Source organism: Asparagus officinalis, chromosome 6, assembly GCF_001876935.1.
Source record: "Asparagus officinalis chromosome 6, Aspof.V1, whole genome shotgun sequence".
Lineage (NCBI taxonomy): Eukaryota > Viridiplantae > Streptophyta > Magnoliopsida > Asparagales > Asparagaceae > Asparagus > Asparagus officinalis.
In genome coordinates, this window is record NC_033799.1 from 2,115,604 (window position 1) to 2,139,549 (window position 23,946).

Consider the following 23,946-nt stretch of genomic DNA (forward strand, 5'->3'; position numbering starts at 1 on the left):
TTTTCCAATTTACTCTTTCTAATTTTTTATTGTCACGAGGTTTAACACGTGATGAATATTTTGTATTGATTGAGTAGTGGATGTGCACGTGCTACGTTCAACCTGCAGCCGCGGAAGAAAAATGAAAGGATGCCAATAGCTCCGTGTCGTATCATCTAATTGCGATGGGACCCTCATATAGTTATATTTATGCGAATGCACCCTTGTATTACTAGCACAAGTGCAAGTATGCTCTCTTAATGAACTTTTTTCACTCTTTTAAAATTAAAAAAGAAAGGTAATTGAGGGCATATCCATACCACAAGGGTAAATCCGCCTCCTCAAAACCTTTTTGGTGACTTAAGCATAAAAAATAATTCATTCAGGAGGTCTATTCGCCCCAAATAGAATTATAGAGAGTCTATTTGCAACTGGGTGATACTAAAAGAGTTTATTCGTAATTACCAAAAATAAATTGAATCCTTGGCTCTCCATGAAATTTGGAGGATTCACTATAACTTTTTCTAAAATTCTTAACGTCTATAAAACCTCCTTGATCCAAATAAAAAATATAGAAATAAAAAGTAAGACAAAACCTCCAAATTGTGATTCACTTGAGAGACGATAATTCACTGAAAGTTTGCAGGGTAGAGAAACAAATTGTGATTGGTTTATTTCTAGGCAACAACTAAACACATTAACATCAATCGAAGCATTTATCTTAAATTTTTGGGTCGAATACATAAATCCTATCCTGCCGCGAGGTCAATCGTCACCTGGAACAAGATCTTCTTCACCTGAACCTATTATGCAGTGAGGAGGATAAGGGTGCTCAGGTTTATGGGGATGGTGAGAATTTGAGGAATACCATTACAGGCCATTTCCTCTCACAAAACACTTCGAAAGTTATTAAAGTACGACGGTGGGAGGGAGGGAGTTCATAATATATCATTCCAATCCTTAAATTGATAAGCCTGAAAGCATAAAAATCTAAGTGCTTCCCTAATGACTTTGCAACTTTGCAAGGGATGCTGATGATTCTTCAAAATAGCTATTACTCCATTTTTGGACAGGTGATTGCATAATAAAGGATATTCTGGTACTAACTTTATTTTGCATCTTCAACAACCATAAGTTTTTCTTTCTTGCAAATTTGCTATTCTATGATCTTACACAATAGTATTCTCCTTATTAATATGCCCTCTCAACTTCTAATGGTAACAGTTACTGCGAGTGGTTTATTGCAAGCATACACGGCACAGCTTGACAATGCTTTTATCCCTCTTGTATTCTACACCCTTCTCTGCCTCTGAAACAGTGAGTCCATGATTTACTTCAAATCTCGTTACATGTATATCATTTCTGTTTGCTTAGTTAACCCAATTTTTTTATACGGCACCTTGAGCACTCCTGTTAGTCCAGCCTTTATTTTTTTATCCCCCTTTCTTGGAATTACCACATTGCCTGCATGTGATTAAATGGGTAGGAAGGTGGTTGTTAACAAACTCCAACGTTTTGTTCAATTTTCTACCACTAATATTTGAACTTTGCACTGTACTTTATAATAATATATGTTACATTATAATAATGATCACATGAGTACTTTATATTATATCCTTAGTAGCAGGTACACAATTCCAACTAATTAAATATACAAGTATCAAAAATCAAACAAAAAAGGTTCTGCACAGTGACGAATCATTACAGATTAAGATAAAGAAAACAAATTAAAAAATTATGACATGGATTATGCCTTGGAAACAATGAAGCCTTACCTAGATGATTAGTTCCATTCAAATTAGCCAAAAGAATGCTTTTTATTACGGAAATGCTATTTGTCTCGCAAAGCTCATCACGCACGCAGCATGCAAGAGAGAGAAACAGGGGGAGTGGGACCCACAGCTGATTTTTTTCCCTGTGGGTCCCACCCCCTGTTTCTCTCTCTATTGCGCGATGCGTGTGTGATGGGCTTTGCGAGACAAATAGCAGCTCCCTTTTTATTACCTTATTTTCTGAACAACACTGCGTGTGTGATGGGCTTTGCGAGACAAATAGCAGCTCCCTTTTTATTACCTTATTTTCTGAACAACACAACTTTATGAATATCAATTGACGTATAAAGCTAAGAAAAAACACAATCATAGGAAGTTGATAGTTACACGTAAGAGAGCTTAGTGAGATCTTGTGGATGAAGTTGTTGATCTCTTCTGCAGTTTGAGAATCCATATAATATGGGAACAGTTCAACTGAACTAGATCTTCATGCCGCAGACCTGAAGAATTCCAACCAAGCAAAATTAATCATTGCAAGGAGATCTAATGATCATTAAAGACATGAAATAAAAATTAGTAAATCTACACCTATTCCATTCTCTATATTGATTTTAGAAGGATGTATAATGAGCTTTTATATAAGTCCAAATATCAGAGTTATATAAAAGGGGTTTTCTAATAACCCCTAAACTTAAAGGGGGTTTTCTGATATTTTTTAAGTTAAGGGGGTTTTCCGATAATCATCCAAACCTAAGGGGGATTTATAATATTTAGCCTTTGTATAACGCCCAAAAATAATTTCGATCAACCGCATAGAGTTTCATAGACAACCATAACAAAAGTCGTATTTTACACCACGAGAAATTATGGTAAAAGAAAACATAAAAGTGAGAAACACCAAAGACTTCAATGCTGAAATAAGCTAGAATACTCTACCACTATTGTAATAACAAATCTAATGCCGAGTGCTATTAGGTTATACTTGTTTTAAGTCAATTAAAGCATCAATAATTTAATCTGTCAAATTCTAATTTCACGCAATTAATATTCTCATTATCATCAGTGTCGTCTTCTTAGCCAATTCCACACCAGAATGGGGTCATGGAGCAAGATATCCATAATGAGAAGCCGATATAGAAGGCTGGATGAAGTTTTAAGGCCAGTGTACCAACCAATAATTTATGACAGCTCTCTTCGTTGGAGTCAAGTTTCTTAAAGAAGCTATAAGAATAAATGAGAGGCATAATGCTAAGGAACCTTTTTTAAGTTAAATTAGTGCTTAGAGACCAAGTTGGTTTACTTGGAAGTAAATGAATCCCAGATTTGCTAAATTATGTAGTTTATTAATGCACCTAAGGACCACCTTCCCAAGGTATCCTAGAGGAATAAACAGCTCAGTAGACAGGACGATAGGTATGGATATCAGTCAATTTCATTTTACTTCAGGCAAGATATAGGCCTAGGAACCAATTGACATAACTTGGTCATAATTATAAGCTTGATGTTCAAATATAATCAGGTGAACGTTCGAAAATTGAAATTGATGTCTACTATTTGTATGTATGAACATACGTGTGTAAGATCAAGATGGCATACCGGGTTCATAAAATGCAGCATCTTCCTTCTTCTGCGCTGGCAGGCAAATCACTGGGTAATTTGCTGCAAGAAAATAGAGGCTGTAAGTGATGGATTAACTCTGAGAGGAATTTGTTAGATCTAAATCAAAACTTGAGATCTAAAACCATATAGCCATGATTAATTCAAAGAGATTAACAATAATCTAAAAGAACGGAAGCTTATACCTGAATCCATTGCTTGATCTTGAGATGGGTTTTGATCTTCTAACCTTAGGGTTTCTCTAAATCCGAATTTCTCTAGCTAGATGGGGGTGTAGAGAATTAGAGAATGTAACCCTAGGTTAGGGACCATAACCCTTTATTTATAGATGTTGTACTTTTATAATTTAGCCCCTCAATAAATCACAATTACAACCTGGTATCTGCACATATAACCCCATGACTTATTTAAATACCAAATTAACCCAACTTAATTGATCACTTTAGTGGGTTATCCTGAAAGATAGCAATACACATTGATTAATCATATGTGCCCACAAATAGATTTATTAGATTAAATCCAACAATCTCCCACTTGGGCACCATATGATTCCTTAAATTGTGTATAACCTTATGAGCTCAAAAATTGCTATCACTGAAAAGGTATTTCCGAACAATCTCGTCCATTGACTATATCAATATAGGATCAAAGCGGCCTTCGTCACATTTATCGTGACTCGACCCATCAATGGTCACATATACCAATACAATCAAACGACATAGATCAATCATGGATGTGCAGCATGAAAATTACATGCAATGTGATCAGTACATGTCTATTTTCAACTGGTCCTCCTTAGTGAGGTCAAAACCAAACATAATGTAACAGAGTGTCTTAACTGAATACTTTATTCTGATCAGACAATACAACCAAACATAAAGCACCACAAATACAAACTCCCACTAAAACATAATATCCTCAAATAATACCACACCCATATGAGCAGTATGCTCATGAAAGACCTTAGGTGGCAATCCCTTAGTAAGAGGATCAGCTATCATGGAGTTTGTCCCAATGTGCTCTATGGATATCTGTCCACTCTGTACCCTTTCTTTCACAACCAGGAACTTAATGTCAATATGTTTTGACTTAGTTGAGCTCCTGTTGTTATTGGAATACATTACTGCAGATTTATTGTCACAATATAACCTTAGTGGTCTTTCAACATTTTCCAAAATGCGCAGTCCCGTGACAAAATTTCGCAGCCATATTCCCTGATTGGATGCCTCATAGCAAGCTACAAATTCTGCTGCCATAGTGGAGGAAGCTACTAGTGTTTGTTTGACACTTTTCCATGATATAGCTCCTCCTGCTAACATATAAATGTAGCCTGATGTAGACTTCCTGCTATCTTGGCATCCAGCAAAATCAGAGTCCGAATACCCAATGACCTCTAATTTCTCTGATTTTCTGTATGTGAGCATGTAATCTTTTGTTTTCTGAAGATACCTCATAACCCTTTTGACTGCTATCCAATGATCCATACCAGGGTTGCTTAAGTATCTGCCTAACATCCCAACAATGTACGCAATATCCGGACGCGTACATACCTGAGCATACATTAGACTTCCTACAGCCGAAGCATAAGGAATCTTCTGCATTTCCTGAATTTCAAGGTTACCTTTAGGGCACTGATTGAGACTAAACTTGTCTCCTTTAGCAACAGGGGTGTCACCTGGTCTGCAATCTTGCATGCCAAACCTTTTAAGTACCTTATCGATATAGCTCTTTTGTGATAATCCAAGAATACCCCGAGAGCGATCTCGATGTATCTGGATCCCTAATATAAAAGAGGCGTCCCCAAGATCTTTCATCTCAAAATTCTTTGATAGAAATCTCTTGGTTTCGTGCAACATGCCTATATCATTAGTGGCAAGCAAGATGTAATCGACATACAGAATCAGAAAAATATACTTACTCCCACTGAACTTATGATATACACAGTCATCAACAATGTTCATCTCAAAATATGGATTTCCTTAATTTGCAAACCATATTCTTTGGGTCTCCTGACACAAAGTTTTCTGGTTGCACCATATAGATCATCTCATCAATGTCTCCATTGAGAAATGCAGTCTTAACATCCATCTGATGTAACTCAAGATCATAATGAGCAACAAGTGCCATGATTATTCTGAAAGAGTCTTTCGATGAAACCGGAGAGAAAGTCTCTGTATAATCAATGCCTTCCTTTTGAGTATAGCCTTTAGCCACAAGACGCGCCTTATACCTCTCCACATTACCGTTTGCATCCCGCTTGGTTTTAAAAATCCATTTACAACCAATTGGTTTTGCACCTTCTGGCAATGGGACAAGTTCCCAAACCTTATTGTCTTGCATAGACTTATACTCTTCATTCATGGCATCAATCCACTGTTGAGAGTTAGAACTTTTCATGGCCTGAGAGAAGTTGATTGGATCATCTTCTAACATTCCACTACTTTCCTCATGTTCTTGGAGAAATACAATATAATCATCCGGAATAGCATTTCTCCTTTCTCTCGTGGATCTCCTTAATGGCACTGGTTCTTGAGGTTGTTGAGTTTGTTCTTCTGGAACAGGGAGTTGTTCAACATTATCATCTTGAGGTTCCGGATTTACTTCTTGAGCAACAACAGGTATAGGAACCTGAATATTGTCAAAAGTAACTGTATGGATTGGATCTGAAGCCAATTCCTCCTCAAAACTAATGTCTCTAACCTTATTTCTCCCCCCAAACTCAACATCCTCAAAGAATGTTGCTGTTCCCGTCTCAAAAATATTCCTTATAGTGGGATCATAAAACTTATAGCCCCTAGAGCGATCAGGGTACCCAATAAAGTAGCTGCTAACTGTTTTGGAGTCCAATTTCTTTTCATTTGGCCTATAAGGCCTTGCCTCAGCTGGACATCCCCAAATATGTAAATGCTTTAAACTGGGCTTTCGACCAGTCCAAAGCTCATAAGGTGTTTTAGCAACTGCTTTACTTGGTACTCTATTCAGAATGTAAGCTGCTGTCTTAAGTGCTTCTCCCCAGAGTGACTCTGGTAAAGAAGAATGAGCAATCATACTTCTTACCATATCCTTAAGAGTCCTGTTTCGTCTTTCAGCTACACCATTCATGCTAGGTGAACCCGGCATAGTGTACTGTGGGACGATACCGCATTCCTCTAGGTATCTAGCAAATGGTCCTGGACGTTGTTCACCTGAACCATCATATCTACCGTAGTACTCACCACCACGATCAGATCTGACGGTTTTAATTCTTCTGTTAAGTTGATTCTCAACTTTAGCTTTATAGGCTTTGAACATGTCCAGTGACTCAGATTTTTCATGAATAAGATATAGGTGCCCATAACGTGAGTAATCGTCTATGAATGATATAAAATATTGTTGACCATTCCAGGATTCCGTAGGGAATGGCCCACAAATATCCGTATGTATCAATTCTAAGACATCCGAAGATCTGTTGGCACCTAATCTTTTCACTTTGGTCTGTTTTCCCTTGATACATTCAACACATACGTTGAAGTCCGAAAAATCAAGGGAATCCAAAATGCCATCAGACACAAGACGCTCAATTCTACCTTTTGAGATATGACCTAAGCGCTTATGCCATAATGTCGCCGAATTTTCCTTATTTAATTTACGCTTAGTACCATGTGATTCCACATGCAAGGATTCATTGTAAGAAGTAATTATATCAAGCAAATATAAGTTGTCATAAATACTCAAGTAACCGGTTCCCACAACATTTGAATTAAAAGATAAACTGAATTGACTGTTTCCAAATGAACAAGAATAACCTGATTTGTCCAATACAGAAACAGAAACCAAATTCCGTCTAAAAGACGGTACTACAAAAGTATCTTTTAAATCTAAATAATAACCAGTTCCTAACAACAACCTAAAGTGCCCAATTGCTTCCACATCTACCGATTGTCCGTCGCCCACAAAGATGTGTCTTTCAACATCACTTGGCTTTCGGTAGCTCATGCAACCCTGCATAGAAACACTTATGTGAGTAGTAGCACCAGAGTCTAACCACCAAGTGTTTCTAGGTACTGAAGCTAAATTAACCTCAGAACAGACCAAAGCAAGGAACGTACCCTTATTATCACGCCAGGCGTGATATTTTGTACAGTCCTTCTTTACATGTCCAGGCTTCTTACAGAAGAAACAACCCTGATTATCCTTATGTTGTTTCTTCTCAACTGGACCCTTAGCAGCTTCCTTATCATTCTTCCTTTTCTTGCCCTTATCCTTAGAGGCATAGGCCAAATGAGCACTTTCTGTCTTATCTTGCTTCAACCTGTCTTCTTCTTGCACACAGTATGAAATGAGCTCATTTAGAGTCCATTTCTCCTTTTGACAGTTATAACTGACCTTAAATTGGTTAAACTGTGCAGGAAGAGACAACAAAACCAGATGCACTAATAACTCGTCACAAAGATCGAGTTTAAGTGCCTTAAGCTTTGAAGCAATATGAGACATTTCCATAATGTACTCCCTGATATTTCCTTTGCCCTTATACTTCATTGAAATCAAGCGAGCTAAAAGCGTGCTTGTTTCTACCTTATCGTTTTTCGCAAAACGCTTCTCAATTTCGGCAAGGAAATCTTTAGCCTTAGTAATCCCTTCGGATTCTATGCCCCTGAAGGCTTCCGGAACGCCGCGCTTAATGATCATAAGACTCATGCGATTTGAATGCTCCCACTTCTCATGCTCCTTCTTTGCATCAGGAGTGCTATCCGCATTGAGAGGTTGGGGTTGTTCAGTTCTTAATGCATAGTCAAGATCCATGCAGCCAAGAACAATTAATATGTTCTCTTTCCAAACCTTGAAGTTTGTCCCATTTAGTATGGGAATTGAGTTGATGTTAGCAGAAATTGTTGCAGCAGATGTATTAGCTGAAATAAAACAAAAGAATGCTCACATCAATAACCATAATCAATAAAATTCAAATAATGACAATCCCCATCCAAGATACCAGCACAACATTAATATCAAGTCTTTGGACAGTAATATTAACTTGTAAGTGATACCTTGTTGCAATGATCAAACATTGACAATAACTCATGTCAAATAATGAAACTATCTTTGGATCGATTCATTATTCACATGTAAACCTTATAATTGTCACACGCTTATCATCGCAGATGTGTATACAGTCTAAATAAATATTAACCTTCCTTTGGGCCGATTAAATATTTACACGAAAGCATACACACAAACATCTCACATTCCTCATGAACAATCTACACAAGAGAGGTTACTTTGGCAACTTCTTGTTTCAATTAATCAATTGGAGTGAGAGACAACCTTAATACCTTAGTGTCATAATATTTGAATTAAATAATTGATTAAAAACCGAATTAGATTTAAATTAAAAAATTTAAATCAACTGAATTTCCAAAAACTTAATTGGGGTCTCACAGCTTAATTAGGGCCCATAACTTAATTGAATAAATTAAGTATACCAAAGTGGACCCATGAAAAGCCGAGGCTTAACCATAATGAACACGAAGTTCCCTTAACTTCGAACGCGAGGTTCGACTGTATTGAGTACGAGACTCACTTAAGCACGAACGCGAGGTTCGTCTGAAAATGAACGAACGCGAGGTTCGTTTGATAAAAGAACGCGAGGTTCAACTTGGGAACGAACGCGAGGTTCGTTTAAAAAATGAACGCGAGGTTCGACTGAAGTACGAACGCGAGGTTCGTCTGAAGTACGAACGCGAGGTTCGTCTGAAGTTCGAACGCGAGGCTCGACTGAAGCACGAACGCGAGGTTCGTCAAAATTGAGCTTGACGCTCACCTGAGTTGAACGCGAGGTTCACCTTAGAACGAACGCGAGGTTCGTTAAAATTGAGCTTGACGCTCACCTGAGTTGAACGCGAGGTTCACCTTAGAACGAACGCGAGGTTCGTTGAGCGCGAAGCTCGGTTAAAATTGAACGAACGCGAGGTTCGTTTGAGGTAACCGACGGAGGGGGAGGGGGGAGCGTGGTGCATTGCTACAAGAAGCAGGTGTTTGTGAGCAAGGAGAACGGGCTCGAGGTTTGGTCGCGGCTGGAGCAGGACGGGGAGGGGGAGAGGAGGAGGAGAGGAGGAGATACAGGAAGAACATGGTGGACAGGGAGGAGGATGTGAGGAAGGGGAGGATAAAGATGATGGAGGGCGGGGAGGATGCGAGGAGGGGGAGGATAAAGATGATGGAGAGAGAGGAGAGTGGGTTGAGGCGGCGGTGGACGTGGGTTCGGGAAGGAGATAACGAGAGAGAGAGAGGCGGGGGGGGGGGGGGAGAATTGGTTTTTAGAGAGTTAATTCAGAAAACAGAGCCAAAAACACATCTTAAACACAGATTAAGCCCCCACGTGCAACGCACGTGATGAGTTCTCGCCGGAAAAGTGGCCGCCGACGAGAAAAAGGATCTAAATGGTAATTTTATTCAATTAAAATGTCTTATCGCCGAATTTCCTAACTAAAATACATTGTTGGTAAATGGGGTTGAATTAAAACACCAATATGGGTATTTAGCCATAACTTAATTGATTAAATTAAGTATACCAAAGTGGACCCATGAAAAGCCGAGGCTTAACCATAATGAACACGAAGTTCCCTTAACTTCGAACGCGAGGTTCGACTGTATTGAGTACGAGACTCACTTAAGCACGAACGCGAGGTTCGTCTGAAAATGAACGAACGCGAGGTTCGTTTGATAAAAGAACGCGAGGTTCAACTTGGGAACGAACGCGAGGTTCGTTTAAAAATGAACACGAGGTTCGTCTGAAGTTCGAACGCGAAGTTCGTCTGAAGTACGAACGCGAGGTTCGTCTGAAGTTCGAACGCGAGGTTCGACTGAAGCACGAACGCGAGGTTCGTCTGAAGTACGAACGCGAGGTTCGTCTGAAGTACGAACGCGAGGTTCGTCTGAAGTACGAACGCGAGGTTCGTCTGAAGTACGAACGCGAGGTTCGTCTGAAGTACGAACGCGAGGTTCGTCTGAAGTACGAACGCGAGGTTCGTCTGAACACCTCCTTAATGTTCGCCACGTTTCACGCACGCACGAACCCTTAGGGTTTCAAATTGAAACCGCCGCCGACAAACCCAAAAATCTTTAATTTTTATTTTCAAAACAGATCCAGAATTGGAAAAAGTTGAAGAAAAAAAATCAAAGAAAAATCCAAAAAAATCCAAAAAGTTACTGTTCATCCGAACAAAATTTTTTACTGTTCATCCGAACCAAAAAATTTTACTGTTCATCCGAACACAAAAAAAAATTGAATCTTTAACCAGAGATTTAAGATCAAAAAACCCAATAAAACTTAAATCCCTAAGAATCAATCAAGGTGGCTCTGATACCACTTGTTAGATCTAAATCAAAACTTGAGATCTAAAACCCTCTGATACCACTTGTTAGATCTAAATCAAAACTTGAGATCTAAAACCATATAGCCATGATTAATTCAAAGAGATTAACAATAATCTAAAAGAGCGGAAGCTTATACCTGAATCCATTGCTTGATCTTGAGATGGGTTTTGATCTTCTAACCTTAGGGTTTCTCTAAATCCGAATTTCTCTAGCTAGATGGGGGTGTAGAGAATTAGAGAATGTAACCCTAGGTTAGGGACCATAACCCCTTATTTATAGATGTTGTACTTTTATAATTTAGCCCCTCAATAAATCACAATTACAACCTGGTATCTGCACATATAACCCCATGACTTATTTAAATACCAAATTAACCCAACTTAATTGATCACTTTAGTGGGTTATCCTGAAAGATAACAATACACATTGATTAATCATATGTGCCCACAAATAGATTTATTAGATTAAATCCAACAGAATTTTTCACTAACAATATGATGATGTACCTAAATAACAAAGTTTTTGGGACTGCTTACCTTGTCGGGACTACATAGTGACTCAAAGATTCCTGAAACTTTTTCCAAAGAGGGCCTGTCTCCTGGAAATTCACATTTGCTGGCCCTCCTAAATAAGCCTGGACAATGAACTCATAGTTTCTTTGCCTGCTTTCAACAAATTGCCACACAAGCAGAAGTAAAATGATTGTTAATAATGTAACAGACAGTAAAATATTATCGATCCAATACACTCTCAATAAACCTATGAATTTTCAATGTGAAGAATTAAATAACGACTCTTATAACTGTTTCATTAGGATTACATTAAAGTTAGTTGGTAGTGTTCCTCATGCTTCTTTTGCAAATAATATTGACTTTTTTGTGGTGTTTTCCTTCTTCTTTTTTTCAGGAATAAAATGATAACATGCTCGAGGGTGCAGATTCCATCAGAACATCTGCATAGAACTGGTGATCCATAACATTAATGGTGGTTGGGGGGTTGGCTTTGGAATTTTAGCTCTTCCATCTATAATACGAACCACCACATTCCTATGATGCGGTTCCGATAGGATCCTTATTCCATGCTCGAAGAGTTGAAAATTCCACACATGATAAGAAGAATACCCTTTCATCTCATACAAGCACATGACCATTAAACCATAATCTCACCGTGGCAAATGAGCCAAAGACACAAGAAATTTGTAGTCTGGTCTTGAGGTCAAAGAAGTGATATGGCTCACCTTCCTTTGTATTCTGACAGCCAGTCAAAGTAGGATGCACCAAAGTACATGGAAACAAATGGATTGTAGACATCATCCACAGAACTCACTTTGTACTCCTTATGTCCAATTTCTCTATAGGAAGGAAAAACGCATTATCTGTCAAAATCTTCGTACAAGCATAACGCAGAGACATAATGAGAAAGTAAAAGGAGAAAAAGAAATTAAAATGTAATGGAGAAATTAGGACTCGAGAATTGGGAAAATGCACATCCATATTTGGGTCTACCTTGCAGCACTCAAACGCATAATGGACTGACCTATATAGCCATGATGCAGTTGGGTAGTCAATTCCCATTAATCCAGTTCGAGTACGCACTCCATTCACAAATCTCATGCTACATACCTCAGCAAGGGCAGCTAAGGCTGCCTGTGTGGAAAGAAAAGGAAAGACCCATTACACCACTGACAGAAGCAAATGAAAGAAAAAAATTCACTGCTTCCAGGGGAAAAAAATATCATGCGTATATATCGTTATGTTCCCAATCATTCTACGCATGATAGAAGAGGACACTCACAGCTTGTATTTCCCTTGTACTGAAGTATCGTTGAATGATGATTTGAGCCAATGCCTACAAAAAAAGAACATGTAAGGATAAAACTGCTATTATTTCAAGGAATATATTGTCAGAAAAAAAATGCATATAAGCTGTTAACAATTGACCTATATTCATTGGACAACAGAGATGACAGACCACAATAGAAGCTTTCAACATACACCGAGGGACACATTCTTTATCCCAAATCTCTGGGGTTGGTTTGATGAATTCTTTTTTTTTTTTTCAATTCATCTCTGATAAGAGTCATTATCTCTGTTAAATAGCAAGCAGCAAATGCCATTTTTACTAAATAATTTGCAGATCTAGTCCTCTGTTGCTCCACCAATCACAATCCCATCACTTCTGAATTGGCCCCATTTATGTTTCTGATGGACATGTCCAAACTGGGCTAAGCAATCCTCATTGAATTTATCAACTCTGACCCTATTTCTCATGGTGTCAATTATTTCTCTCAGCATTCTCATTACAGCTACAGTCATCTTTTAGAGATGTTTACACGTATAAATTTGGTGTAAGAAATCTCATTCATCTCCAAGAAACAAAAAAGAGCCAGAGAGCAAATTGAACCACATGTACACATAGCGAAGCAAAGTTGAGAGGACATGGTTGTCAACAAGATCCAAATGCAACATAAAAAATGACACCACAACTACATGAATTTAATTTCCCTTACCTTCACCTCAACTCGAGAAAGATATGGACTCTTCTCTTCATCCTGTGAAAAACGCACTCTTCCACGTATTTCACCAGATTTTGACCACTCTTTTACAACATCAGGATTTCGCCACATGTCCTCCATATCCTCTTGGGATACCCTGGCATCCCAATAAGCATAGCCATCACCTGATACCACAAAAGCAAGATAACATGAGTTTAAGTACACCAGAGCCCACACAATATAACATGATTAGAGAAGCAATCCTTTACCAAATAACTAACGCTATAGTAAATTTATTTCTACAGAGGAATCGGGGACTAAATAAAGTAAATTTCAAACTAAAATCTTTTATGTTCCTTCCAGTCATTATAGCTATTAAACTAAAAATTCTAAACTAGAGTCCGATGATCCCCTGAAACAAACCAATTAATTAATCATGTGGAGTTGAGAGGTGATAGAAAGCTTCAGCAGCAACTTCTCCAGTATGGTGTATGCTCAACTGTAGTGGTGTTTACTTTGCAGTTCGGTTACTCGGTTAAATTCTTATAATCTGGAAAGTTCAAAAAAGAAAAAAGAAAAGGCATATAAAAAATTCATACAAAATATTTATTTATTTATTTTTTTGACAGAATGCCTATCAGAACTTAAATAAACATAATTAGTCTATAAAATTGGATGAATTAGGAAAACTAGTTCTCAAAATACTAGGAAAACAAGCTTCACAGTTTAACCTTGCACAAATTACTCAAAGGACCAGAAAAAAAGGAAAGGAAAATAGACAACCTGCCTTCATTGGAGATGGCACATCAACAGCCAAAACAGCAGGGTTGAGATCTTTGTGATTTCTCTTTAGTACACTGCAAAAAGAATCAACACTATATAAAGTGATTGCAAGTAAAGTCACCAAAAAACCTCTATCCACTTTAATTGGAGGAATTATTCAATGACGTGTGATATGTTATGAGAATCTACCAGTGTTGATTACTGACATTATATATGAAGGTGTAAACATTTAATCCATCAGAGAGTTAAGGGGAAAGAATAATGGAAAAATCGTCTTCATTGACGTCATCTAAGCATTTCCCAACAGAAACTTGGCTGGCCATTTGGTATACATGAAGAAGGTGCCACATAAAATCTTACAAGATCCTACTAGCTGTCAACTTCACATTGAATCTCTGAGTTGTTGCCAATTTCCTGGACAAGAGAAGTTTGGACAAGAAAGATCTGCAACAAAGCCTGTTAACCCAGTTGGCAGATAAAGCCTTATCAGTTATGCAGTTTAAGCAAATGAAATCACTGCACATGAGCCTCTGACAATTATCCATGATATTTTTCATATTAGGTAACTCCATCCATGTCTGAGTCATGTAATGCAAACAGAACCGCTAAGTTAGATGCATTCACATAAAGTTGACGTAAAATGGAAGGATTAGTGTACATGGCTGGTCCTAACTAGCTTAAACGTTCGGTCGTAAGAATTTCTAGTCTATCACCCTACAACTCTCCAGCTCTTCTATCTCCAAATGGTGGCATCAGGGTAAGGGGGAGAGAAGCCTATTGCTCCAGTCTTTGGTCATAACATACCACTATTTGGAGCAAAATTAATTGCTCCAGTCTCTTGGTCATAAGAACCAAAAGCTGGAGCAATTGGTTTTTATCATATTTGCTATGACGGGATTGCAAACAGCATGAAAACTCCAATCTCACACGTGCGGGGATCCTGGCCTTGAGGCCATGCGAATACGGAAGGAGATCTCGCCGTGGAAGAAGGAAAATTCATTGGCTCAACACTCTACCATTGGATCGAAAACCGAAATTGACAAAATTGTGGTTTATGACCCATGAAAATCGCAATTTTTTATGTAAAAATTTAACAAAGACAAGCTAAAGTCATGGGTTATCATGAAAACTACGAGTTTTGAGCCATGTAAAATTACTCGCCATTACGACGAAAAGAATAGAAATTGAAAAAAAATCATGCATTATATCTCACCAAAATTGCAAATTTCGTAGTCATAATTAATCGTCATTGGGTCAAATGAATGATAATGGACAAAAATCACGGGCTAGCCCATGAAAATCACTAATATTGAAGTCCGTACAATTAATTGCTAAATGGTCATAAATAAACAAAAAAGAAAAAAAATCATGGACTATATGCCATACAAATAACGACTTTTAAAGTATGCATATTTATTTTCCATCTGGTCAAAGAAAAAAATTGACAAAAAATCTGGGTTAAAGCAATGAGAATGATGCCTTTTAAAAAAAAAAATTGTCATTGGCTAGAAAATAACGAAAATAGACTAAAATCGTGGGTTATAGCTCATGAAAATCACAAATTTTAAATCGCATAAAATTACTTGCCATTAAGATTTAACAAACAACAACTGCAATAATCGTAAGTTTTATAAATCACAAAAATTTGAAGTAGTCTTCATTAATTGCCATTATATCAAATCAAAGATCATGGAAAAAATCGTGGCTAAAGCCCATGAAAATCACAAATTTTAATTGTAAAAGAATTAATTGCCACCAGGTTAATATTAAAGAAAATGGACTCAAATCGTGAGTTATAGCCCACAATAACTGCGAATTTTGAAGTGCAAATGATTACTAGCCATTATGACGAAAACAAAATTGCTAAAGTCATGAGTTATAACCCATTAAAATCTGTGCATTTTTAAGTAATAATATATTGCCATTAGCTCGAATAAATGAAACAGACCAAAATCTTAAGAGTATAGCCCATAAAAATCGTGAATACTGAAGTTTGCGCGGTTAATTGCTACATGTTCTTAATGAACAAAATGGAACAAAACCATGTACATTATCCCATTAAAATAATAAAATTTGAAGTACGCATATTTATTTTTCATTGGTTCATACAATGAAAATTGAAAAAAATTGTGGATTAAATTCCAAAAATATCATATTTTTTTATGAAAGAAAATTTAATTGTCATGAGTAGAAACTAACAAAAATAGACTGAAATCATTGGTTATAGCCCATGAAAATAATGAATTTTAAAATATGTAATTACTTATCATTAAGGCGAAACAAAAAAAATTGTCAAATCTTGTGTTATAACCTACAAAAACACAAATTTTGAAATAGTTATAATTAGTTATCATTAGGTCCAATGAATGGTAATAAAAGAATCGAGGATTATAGCGCATGAAAATCGCAATTTTTGAACAAAAAAATGTTTGTCATTGACTCGAAACGAATAAAAATTAATAAAAACCATGGGGTTATGCCCATGAAAATCGTAAATATTGCAATATGCACAACTAATTGCTTAATGGTCAAAATAAAAAATAATGGACTATAGCCCATAAAATTCATGATTTTTGAAGCACTAATTTTTATTTTCTATTGGGTCAAAGAAAAATAATTGACAAAAATAGTGGGTTTAAGCCCATGAAATTCATGACTTTTTTAATGGTTAAAAGACAACTTCATCCAAATAATTTAAAATACAGTAACAACAAACACAACTAAGACATCCGCTCCTAATTCCGTTTCCTACCTTCCGTAACAACATTATGCAAAAAATCATAAGGGTCTTCAATCTAGACTTGGAAGTTCTCGAGATCAATAGCCTTCTGTGCCAAGGATTGTGCAGCATTATTTCCAGTACGACAAACAACTCAGACATTCTAGCAATCTAATAAGATACACAACCTTCGCATGTCCTCGATCATGTGACCAAAAAGCAATAGTATCATAGAATCCCCCCGAATAGCTCTAATGACTCACTCAGCATGACCTTCAAATTCAATCATTCTAAATCCCATGTTGTACACGAATTGTGCAACTTCCATCATAGCCTTAAACTCTGTGTAACTTAGCTTTCCCATGCACTCAAGCTATCTTTCACAACCTTGCATAAAAAGTGCTGTTATGGTAATTTACCATCTCAAGATGAAGATGTCGAAAGATTGTCTCCGTAGGCTTAAAGAGGGCGTGGTCCAAACCAACCTAAAGGCCCAAAAACCCAGTCAAGGTCAAGTTTATCGACCAACCGAGCAGACGAGCCATCTTTTGACCAAGGGTCATCATGACCGACTCGAAGTGCGGGAACAGTCGGTCCCTTGTAATTAAGACGACTCCTCGAACAGACATCCCGATCATACACTCGACCCAAAGCTCACTCGACTATCGGATTGGCAAATTATAATGATGACTCGTAGATCAACCCGCCTCGACTAAAGGGATAAGATCCGACCAAGCTCATTTCAGATGTCAATCAACACAACAACATTGATCAGTCCCATCGAGATCTCCACTCTGACAAAATCCGTGCATAAGCCGCTTATTCTCCTCACAAGTCACTTCCCATAGATCGCCATGATGCTCTCCTGGGCTCGAATGGCTTCCCCTCCAATCGTCAACCGTCATCTGAAAGGGGAAGGACGACCCGGTAGTTGGCCTATTCTCCGCCCTGCATCATCTGACAAATCTAGGGTAATGAGAAGATATTTCTCTCCAGTACTTGAATGACTTCCCTTCCAATCGCCAGCCGACATTTGAAAGAAGAAGGATGACTCAGCAGCCTGTCTGATCACCCCTCAACCGTCTCATGTGCATAGTCAAAGCCAAGAGTCAAACTCTCAGAGGCAATGGGCTATAAAAGGAGGGAAAGAAGGTAAAAGAAGGGGAATTCTTTTCTGCTATTTCTTCATAAAAGCTCTGAATTTATCTTTGTTAAAAAGGGCCTCAATGGCCCAGGGACTCTCCCTCAAACCCCACTCAAGATCACCAGCTGACCGTCGGAGGTACCACGGGGGAAATGAGCCCCGCCCACCTACGGGTTTCTTCTTGTTTGTGCAGAAGGATCAAGAATTCCAGTCTAAGGATCGGGCATAAAGTCGGAGGAGGAGTCGACCCCATCTCTCATCCTCCCCCTTTTCACCGCCAACGCGGAGACCAGAACCGTAACCCCATCGACTGTGTGCTCACGAACATCAACAAGTGCCCTCCGCGTCTCGTGGTTAGCCCCACACCAATTGCTCTCTGATCCACAAACACTACACCATACATATTAACTTTCGGATTGCTTAAGCTAAGAGGAATATGTCCCCTTGGGATTGAGGTTAAACTACACAATGAACTAGTTTCTTGAATTTCAAGAAACATATTTTGGTAATCTTTTGCTCTAGAAACAAATTCAATTGCCTCTCTTCCCCTCCCTCGATGTTTGATTTCATTTCATTTTTTCATAATAGCCAGCAAACCACACAAATAAAACCAAACTTATGTTTCTCCATCAATTCCCCCCATATATTGTATCCAATAGCCTATTTCCATCCATTCAAGGTAACAAATGAGCTATATTTGCACTTGCCCACACCAATCTAGCAAAATTTAATTCGAAATAAACGAAAATAGACTAAAATCGTGGGTTATAGCATATGAAAATCGCGAATTTTATAGGACCTATAATTACTTGGCATTGGGAGGAAAAGAACAAAAATTGCCAAAATTATAGGTTATGGCCCATGAACTGCAAATATTGAAATTCCCACAACTAAATGCTTAATGGACGAAACAAAGTAAATGGCCAAATTCATGAGTTATAACCCATGAAAAAAAAAGAATAAAATAACTACTTTTGAAGTATTATATTTATTTTTCATCAAGTCGAAGAAAAATTAACAAAATTGTAGGTTAACCTATGAAAATGGCAATATTATTGTAAGAAAAGTTAATTGTCATTTGGTTGCAACCTCAGTTACCTAGACACTTCATATAGGCTCATGTATATGTGTCCGAGACTTCCCGTGTCCATGTCCAAGACTCCTTGGACACTTTTTGAATATATACATACATTTGTTCAGACACACACTCGATTATATAATACATAATTTAGTTAAAAACACTCGTGATCCACTTCTTGGACGTATATCTTAAACTTCACCTCACAGTCCATGAGTATAATCTTAGAGGGTCGTTTGTGTCTTAAGTGAAAAATGAGCAGTTTTTCAATTTATAATCTATTCAATAGAAAAAACATAAAAATATTGAACGGATTTTAATTCTCATAACATGTTAATGAAAAAATTATGTTCAACCCTTAATATGTATATATATACTTATCCTCGTATCTCACTTTTTACAAATTTGCCATGTCCCATGTCCTCATCGGGGACCATATCCATACCCGCCCTTTACCCACGCAACATAGGTCGCAACTAACAAAAATAACTAAAATTATGGATTATAGCTTATGAAAACCGCGAAATATGAAGTACGTATAATTTCTTGCAACTAGGACAAAACGAACAAAAACTTCCAAAATTGTGCATTATACTCCATCAAAATCATGAATTTTAAAGTAATATATTTATTTTTTATTGGGACGAAAAATAAAAATTTTACAAAAGATCGTAGGTTATAGCCCATGAAAATCGCGATTTTTTAAGAAATATTACTTATTTTCCATGTTGTTGAAACAAATGAAAATTTTAAAAAAATCTTTGGTTATATAGCCCATGAAATCGCGAGTACTAAAATTCACCAAACTAATTGCTTATGGTCAAAACAAGTAAATGGGATAAAAATGAGCTATAGCTTATAAAATCATGAATCTAGAGTGCGGATATTTGTTTTCCATTTGGTTGAAAAACAATAATTGATAAAAAAAATTATGGGTGCCCAAGAAAACCGCGACTTTTAATGAAAGAAAATTTACTTATCATCTGGTCAAAAATAATAAAAATAGACAAAAATGCTGGGTTATAATAGCCTATGAAAATCATGGATTATGAAGTACAGATAATTATCTGTCATTAGAACAAAACGAACAAATTTTGCCAAAATTGTGGATATATAATCCACCAAATCGTGAATTTTGAAGCATTCATATTAATTGCAATTAAATCAAATGAACAATAGTTGTCAATAATCATAGATTATAACCCATGAAAATCGCGAATATCGAACTCCAAAGATTTAATTCCTAATAACTCAAAACAAACAAAAATTTTAAAAATCATTTGTTAGCCCATGAAATTTGTGAATTTTGATATAGCAAATTTATTTTCATGTGTGTTGAAGAATGAAAAGTGACAAAATCCATAACCTTTGAGAATTGCAATGTTTAAAGAAAGAAAATGTGTTTGCCATTGGGTGAAATGAATTAAAATTGACCAAAAATTAAGGGTTGTTCATGAAAATCGTGAATATTGAATTCACGTAAATAATTGGTAAATGGTAGAAATGAAAAAGGGCAAAACCATGGACTATAGCCCAATGAAAATCATGAATTTTGAAGTATACATACTAGCTTTCCCTATGGTTGAAGAACAAATATTGCAAAAAATCATTAGATAATGCCCATAAAAATCACAATTTTTTATAAAAGAAAATTTAATTGCTATCAAATTAAAACTAAGAAAAATTGACTAAAATCATGAGTAGCACATGAATATCATTTGAATTAGTCATTATCTATTGCCATTGGCTCGAAATGAACAAAAAAGGACAATGTTGTAGGTTATAACACACTAAAATTCTTGAACTTTTAAGTAGTCATAATTTATCACCTTTGACTTGAATGAATTATAATGGACAAAAATCATGGGTTATAGTCAATAAAAATTGTGAATATTGAAGTTTGCATAATTGATTGCTAAATGGTTTTAACAAAATTAACAAAAATAATGTACAATATCCCATTAAAATAATTAACTTTGAGGTATGCATATTTATTTTCTATTGGGCTGTAGAACGAAAATTGACAAATGATTGAGTTAAATCCCATGAAAATCATAATTTTTATAAAAAAAATAGATTAAGACTATGGGTCATATCCCAATAAAGTCATGGGTTTTAAAGTACGCGTAATTTTACTCGCCATTAAGAGAAAACAGAATAAAATTTGTCAAAATTGTGCTTCATAAACCCACGAAAATCATGAATTTTGAAATACTCAAAAGTAGTTGTCTTTATATTGAATGAGAATTGACAAATTTTGAGGGTCATAGCCCATGGAAATCATGAGTTTGAAAGAAAACATATTTGTCATATGGTCAAAATGAATGAAAGTAGATAAAATTCATAAGTTATAGAAAATCATGAATTTTCAAGAATGTATAATTACTTGGCATTGGGAGGAAACGAACAAAAATTACCAAAATTGTAGGTCATGTCCCATGAAAGTCGTGAACATTAAAATTTGCACAATTGATTGCTTAGTGGTCAAAATGAAAAAAAGGACAAAAATAGCCTGTAAGCCATGAAATAACAAACTTTATCAAATTCATTTTCTATCGGATAGAAATACGGGAATAAACAAAACTGTAGATTATAACCCATGAAAATCGTAATTTTTATGTAAGAAAAAATTAATTATCATTTGATAGAAATTAACAATAAACTAAAATCAAGGGTAATAGACTATGAAAACCGTGAACCGTGAAGTATATATAGTTACTTGTCATTAGGATGTAACAAACAACAATGGCCAGAATCACGCGTTATACCCATCACAATTGAAATTTTTAAAGTAGTCATAAGTTGATATTGGGTCGAATAAACGATAATGAGACAAAATTGTGGGGTATATTCCCCATGAAAATCACGAATATAGAAGTTTGCACATTAATTGCTAAAAGGTCAAAATGAACAAAATAAACAAAAGTTATAGCTCATCAAAATAACAAATTTTAAAGTAATATATTTATTATCCATTAGATTGAAGAATAAAAATTTTACAAAAAACATGAGTTATAGCCCAAGAAAATTATGATTTTTGAAGAAAGAAAACATATTTGGTATGGGGTCGAAATGAACGAAAACTGACAAATTATTGGTTATAGCCTATAAAAAATCGTGAGTATTGATATTTGCACAACTAATTGCTCAATGGTCCAAACGAGAAAATGGACAAAAATAATAGAATATAACCCATGAAAATTATGAATTTTTAAATACACAATTACACATATTTGTTTTCCATTGGGTTGAAAAACAAAGACTTGACAATCGCCCTTGAAAATCTCAACTGTTGATGAAAGAGATTCTAATTGTCATCGAGTCAAAAATAATGAAAAAAAACTAATACCGTGGGTTACAATAGACCATGAAAATCATGAATTTGAAGTATAGATAATTACTTGTCATTAAGACGAAACTAACAAGAATTGCCAAAATCGAGGGTTATGATATGCGAAAATCAAGAAATTTTGAAGTATTCATATTAACTGCCATTGAAACAAATGAACAATAATCGGTAAAATTTGTCAGTTAGAACCAATGAAAACCGCAATCATTGAACTTCACACAATTAATTGGCAAATGCTAGGAATGAACAAAAATTGTCAAAAATGGTAGGTTAAAACTATGAAAAATCACAAATTTTGAAATAGCATATTTACTTTCCATTGGGACAAAGAATGAAAATTGATGAAATCAATAGCATATGAAAATCATAACTTTTGAGTTTTGAAGAAAGAAATATTATTTCTCATTGGGTTCAAATGAAAGAAAATTATCAAAAATCGTAGATCGCCTATAAAAATGTGAAAATTGAAATTCACAATTAATCTAAATGGTTGAAATGAAAAAAAGGACAAATTATGGACTATAGACCATGAAAGTCATGTATTCTGAAGTACGAATATTTGTTTTCCATTGGGTCAAAGAACGAGAACTGCAAAAGATCGTGGGTTAAAATCTATGAAAATCGTGACTTTTATTAAAGAAAATTTAATTGCAATTGGATTAGAACTAAGGAAAAGAGAAAAAAATCGTGAATTATAGCCCATAAAAATTAGGAACTTTGATGTGCAGAGAATCACATGCAATGGGGATGAAACAAGCAAAAATTACCAATATTGTGGAGAATAACTCACCAACTACATGGAATTTGAAGTAGTAATAATTAATTGACATTGGGTTGATTAAATGATAATGGACGAAATTTACCGTTATAACCCATTAAAACTGTTACTAAAGTTCACACAACTAATTGCTAAATGATCGAAACAAATGAAAATCGTTAAAAGTTGTAGTTTTTGCCCATGAAAATCGTGCATATTCGCACAACTAATTGCTTAATGATTGAAAACATGAAAAATGGAAAAAAGAAAATGAACTCTGGCCTATGAAAATCATGAAATTTGAAGTATGCGTATTTATTTTCCATTGAGCTAAAGAAAAACTAGCAAGAAATTGCATGTTAAAGCCCATGAAAATCGCAACTTCTAACAAAAGAAATTGCTCTCGGGTACTAATGAAAACAGACTAAATTCATGGGCTAAAACCCATGAAAATCATGAATTTGAAGTGTGTACAACTACTTGGCATTCACGCAAAAATAATAAAAATTGCCAAAATTGTGTTGTTATGACCCACAAAAATTGCAAATTCTTGTAGTCATAATCAATTGCAATTGTATTGAAGAATAATAATGGACAAAAATCATGGGATATAGCTCATGGAAATCAAGAATGCTGAAATTTGCACAATTAATAATTAAATGGTCAAAACAAATAAAATAGAAAAAAACATGGACTATAACCCATGAAAATAACGAAGGAAAAGAGAAGTTGCTTTCTTAACAGTTAACACATGTTTCATTAACAGAAGAAAGAACATCAAATAGTGGGAAAATGCTTACTTGTGGTTGGCTCAAATTAAGTCAAAAGTTCAAGGCGACCTCTAGAGGATTTTCGTATCCTGTAGAGTTGAGCAGAAGCCCAACTTGATCCTTAGAAGATC

The 23,946-nt window shown here is 35.9% G+C and overlaps 1 protein-coding gene across 3 annotated transcripts in view; it reads right to left on the reverse strand.

Annotated features, from left to right (window-relative positions):
- Positions 7–23,946, reverse strand: part of LOC109844345 — a 29,029-nt gene continuing 5,089 nt past the window's right edge. Inside the window, exons 7-15 of one of the 3 annotated variants that reach the window (XR_002247993.1) lie at positions 13,999–14,072; positions 13,231–13,400; positions 12,516–12,569; positions 12,258–12,367; positions 11,959–12,072; positions 11,258–11,383; positions 3,348–3,410; positions 2,139–2,251; positions 7–102 (exon numbers count right to left, since the gene is read on the reverse strand). Coding sequence is in view for 1 of the 3 variants with exons in the window: in XM_020413338.1 (XP_020268927.1) it covers positions 3,353–3,410; positions 11,258–11,383; positions 11,959–12,072; positions 12,258–12,367; positions 12,516–12,569; positions 13,231–13,400; positions 13,999–14,072 (706 nt within the window). In the remaining 2 variants the exon portion in view is untranslated. Of the gene's footprint in view, positions 103–1,094; positions 1,444–2,004; positions 2,252–3,347; positions 3,411–11,257; positions 11,384–11,958; positions 12,073–12,257; positions 12,368–12,515; positions 12,570–13,230; positions 13,401–13,998; positions 14,073–23,946 lie in introns of those variants that run through there. The other 2 variants (XR_002247994.1, XM_020413338.1) reach the window with 2 other exon arrangements.